At 34.8% G+C, this 4,582-nt stretch overlaps 1 protein-coding gene across 5 annotated transcripts in view; it reads left to right on the plus strand.

Moving 5' to 3' along the window:
* dock3 (dedicator of cytokinesis 3) overlaps positions 1-4,582 on the plus strand; it is a 220,096-nt gene that overhangs the window by 154,544 nt on the left and 60,970 nt on the right. For all 5 annotated transcript variants that reach the window (XM_015388011.1, XM_015388012.1, XM_015388015.1 and 2 more), the window contains exons 7-8: positions 1,027-1,111; positions 4,304-4,345. In XM_015388011.1, coding sequence (XP_015243497.1) covers positions 1,027-1,111; positions 4,304-4,345 — 127 coding nt within the window. The remainder of the gene's footprint in view (positions 1-1,026; positions 1,112-4,303; positions 4,346-4,582) is intronic.

The raw sequence follows: 4,582 nt of genomic DNA on the forward strand, positions 1-4,582 counted from the left end.
TACTCATCAAATGCCAGACTCCTTTTTTTCCTGGCTTCTACAGTAAGAACAAATCATGCTGGTGTTGTCGATGAATTTGTGGACCAGGTAACAACAATACAGAGTAAAATGTATTCAAATCACTTCTGTTGCAGCTATAATTTTCTTTACACAAGCTGAGCCGCTTATTGACAGTTATATTCACACATCAATGCAAACGGGGCTCAGAGAGCTAACCCAATCCCTTTTGACCGTGGTTGCTTAAAAACATCTTAATGAGGGGCTGCTTATCTTGTTGGGTGGATCAATGCTAATGCAGTTTACAGCTGGTCAGAGCTCAGAAAGAGCAGGATCAGCTGCTGTGATCTATAGGCTGAATGTTAATTCACATCGAATAGATGAAAATAGAGACACTTTGAAGGTCTTATTGTCAGGTCAAGAAGCGCTTTCATACGCAGGTCTGACACAACAACCATATGATTAATACTGCCTTTATCTCAAAGTTAATGCCTCACTGTGGTGTCGAGGTTGGTCACAAATAGAAGAAAGTACTCAGGGTTAATAGCACTAATGTAAAATACTGCAATTTCCTGCATTTAGATGCAAAGCTCCTGAATGTTCAAGCAAAAATTTTACGATTTTTAATATTTCATTAATGACATTTAGGCTTAACTGTTCAATGATAATATTCTCAAGACAAACTTTTTTGGACAAGATATAGGGATCACTTTTTTTGGGGTATCCATTGCCCCCCTTTTGCTTGTCTGAGAAACCCTTCACCAATAATGGAGGCATTTATGCATTTTGTTCTTTGAGACAAAACTCTTTGGTTTTCAAACAGTTTTCACAGTTTTTATTAAAGAGAAATATACAAAACAACGTTTTTTGTTTTTTTTTAGAAAGCATTGATGTTGCATAAAATAGTTATAAAAAATTAAAATAAAAAAGTAAATTAAGTGATCCAAGTAGGTCCATCTATATCTGGATTATCTCGTTGGGTTTAAATTCCTTTAAATGTTTTAATACCTTTTTGTTCTTTTTTTCCAGACACCTGGGTCTAGACTTGGTGCCAAGGAAGGAGTTTGAGATGGTTGATGAAGACCAGATAAGTGTGTCAGACTTGTATAAAATGGTAAGTCAGTAATATTTGTAATTTTATTGTTACAGTGGATGCAGCAAACAAAATATTCTGCGAGTGGTCAAATTATTCAATAAAGAAAACAAAAAACTAGGAAAGTATTTCTCATTTCCTGAGACATGTGAACCTGTTATGGGTTCACATGTGAAGCCAAAGAACTGTGAGGATTGTGTGTAGAACTGCAGGTCAAGTATGAACAGATTAACACCGGTCCTGTTCCCCTCAAATATTAACAACATCTTTTAAGGTCTGATCATTAGAACAGGCGTTAATGCATCCAAAGTAGCTTGAGAGAACATGTGATGTACATTCCGAGTGGAAGTGGGCCACAGATGGCTGCATTAAGTTATAGCCATGCTTAGATACACTGGCTGGTCTCTAAGTCATACATTAATAACTGATATATTTTGGAATACTTTGAAGCAACACATTACAGTAGCTAACATTCTGTCACATCATATAGTCATGATTTTAACTTTTAAAGTATAAACTAATGGCTGCTACTAGATGTTAGTGTGCAGTATCTTTCCAATGATTTGCAGGTAGTTTTAGCTACCAAAAGATACAAAGATGATGTGTTTAAATGCAATTAATCAGCGAGCCATGAATCTCTCAAGTGAAAAATATTTTCTTCAAGAACTTTGATTCTCCTGACATGGTCCTTACATTTAGCCAAAACATGTTTTAATCCAACAAAACAGTTTTTCTCTCTTATAAATAATTTCATTACGCTTCCCCTCACAGTGCTTCAAAATAATTTTCATTTGCAGAGAAACTAAAATTATAATAGTTAGCTTGTCTGTTGAACTTTAGTTTTAAAATGGAAAGAAAGAAAAATGTAAGTCTTTCTGTGAACGATCAGGCCGATTTCTCCTGATAAAACTTTTAGTTTAATGAAATATGCATCATTGTAAAATTGTTTTGTTAGCTTCATATCTACAGATGATAGGAATGTTTTATACACACACACACACACACACACACACACACACACACACACACACACACACACAAGCTTGGTTGACGGAGGGCCTTAGTCCAGTTGCACGATGGATGTAAGTGGAAACATAATTTTTTAACATTAATGCTTTATTTACTGTATTCACACACTTTTTTTTATCATTTAAAACTGCATGTGTTTAAGTGTTAAATAATACAAGTTAGAAATTATATAATAAAAATTTACAAAGCAAGGAACTCGTTATTCAAATCTAAGCATGAAGAAAAATCCTGATTTACAATCTAGACTGAAATTAAACATTATTCAGCCTGTTTTCGAAAGCCAAAAGGCAAAGGTTTCAACTACAATGATATGACCTCTATAGAATAATATAATCCCTATAAAAAAAAAAAAAAAAAAAAACTATACCACCCGAGTAATGTACACTGAACCTCTACCTGAAAGTAAGTTTATATTGGTGGTTCCTGCTCGACTGTCTTGCTTCTCTTTCTCCTTTTACCATCTTCTTCTCATTGTCCTCTGTCATTTTTCTTTTCCTCCTCCTTTCTCTCCTCCTCATTCCTCATACTGGCATCATCCTTTCCCTCTGCATCAACTCCAGTAACCATGACTGACACTCCCCCCTTCAGCCACTTATAACAGTAACAGCAACAATAATAAAGATTATAGAATTAGTCCTGAAAGATTTTGCCTAAAATTTTAATTGCAATTATTTTTAACCAATATTGTGATTTTATTAAATTTTTCCTTTTCAGTAACAAAAAGCATGTAGATTTTTCTCTTAAGGGTTTCAGTGTTTTTTCATTAACTTGAAACCTTGCTTGTCCAGAGTCCATTGTTGCAGGACTTTACGCTAAATTTGCTTAGGAAAGTGCTTACTTTTACTTGCATGCCTAGATCTGCATCCCAACTGGAAGTTTCTCTTATCCTCTTTGTGGCAGCAAACTCATTTTAAACCTATAACTGCTACCCAGCCCTTGATAGAATTTAGTGTTAGAACACAAATACTAGAGTAAAATAAGTTTATGGACTTTACTACCCCAACAAAAACAGTACCTAAAATACTCAACTTATTTGTATTTTTCTTGGCCTGGTAAAAGTAGATGTATATTAGTGTAGAAACAGAACAGGATAACTGTGTACATGTGTATCTTTTTTAACTTTAAATACATATTTTCTCTAGATTTTATGTCTTTAGATTTTAGGAATATATGTATTTTTTCTTTATTTTTAGGACTTTTTTGCTAACTTAAATAAAGTCACCTGTGTGCAAGCACATTTGAGCCTATGTGGTTAACAGAGTATAAAGCGTGCTTTGTTACTGGACAAAAATAGGGCATGATCTGATATGGCGTCAGTTAGGGTTGTTAATAAATGTAAAAACATTAACTGTGAACAGCTTTGATCACTACATGCCATGATCCTCTTGTAGAGTGGGGTTTTTCATTGGAGTGGAAGGGTTGCGCCATTGATAAATATCAGGAACACTACATCTTTACTAATCCATTTTTACATTTTCATAGTTTTTTAAATTAAATACATGCAAATGGATAAAGGAGCTGGCAAAAAAAAAAAAACCACATATGTTCCCTATTTGTTAAATAGTTGTTTTTAATTCCGCAGTTTGATCATGAGCATCAACAAAATTGTCTTCCTGTTATACTGTACATGTCGTTGTTACATAAACAATCCTCTCTGATTCATTGAAAACTTAGTTTTACAGTGAAACAAGAGAATACGTTAGCAGACGGGTGCTGGTTTCTCTCAGGGTGGAATAATTGGAGTTGTCTTGTCACTGATGGTCCTTACCCTCATTCATCAAACAGAGTTTGACTTATTGCTTCCTCTCTACTCAACGAACCACTTGACAAATTAAGGAGACAAGTTGGAGTAATGAGTCTCAGGGGTATTAAAATATTTTCATCATCTGAGGTTGCGGGTGGAGGGAAGAAAGAGAACCATGGCTGTAAAAAGGCAGATCAGGAAAAGAAAACTCAAAAGGAAATGAAGAGAAATGAGGAGAGAAGAAAAATGTCTAGTAGAGGAATTGAGAGGATAGATTCAGAAAAAAGGGAATTAAGAATACCCATGTTTAAATAAAAGAAAACGAGGAAGAGCTGACATTATACATGTGTGTTATGAAATAAAAGGCATTTAAAAGAAAAGGCTTAAAAGACTAAATTGAACAAGCAGAGAAATACCTAATGTTTCTGTCTCTTTTACAGCATCTGTCCAGCAGACACAGCGTCCAGCAGAGCTCCACTCAGGTAATGTTTCCATTACCGGCTCTGTGGAGCTTCATGTCTTTGATTCTGCTAATTTTGCTGAATTTCCCATTCATTCTTTGTTTTGTTAGATCCATTTATATGTTTGTCCTACCGAACACATGCAGCGCTAAGCCAAAACTAAGACTGCCCATCAACAGGAAGCCATACAGTTATTGTCATTTAGACACAGGTTTGTTTATATATAAAAGGAAGGAAGGAAGGAAGGAAGGAAGGAAG

The sequence above is a fragment of the Cyprinodon variegatus genome, unplaced genomic scaffold (genome assembly GCF_000732505.1).
Source record: "Cyprinodon variegatus isolate N-32 unplaced genomic scaffold, C_variegatus-1.0 Scaffold411, whole genome shotgun sequence".
NCBI classification, from domain to species: domain Eukaryota; kingdom Metazoa; phylum Chordata; class Actinopteri; order Cyprinodontiformes; family Cyprinodontidae; genus Cyprinodon; species Cyprinodon variegatus.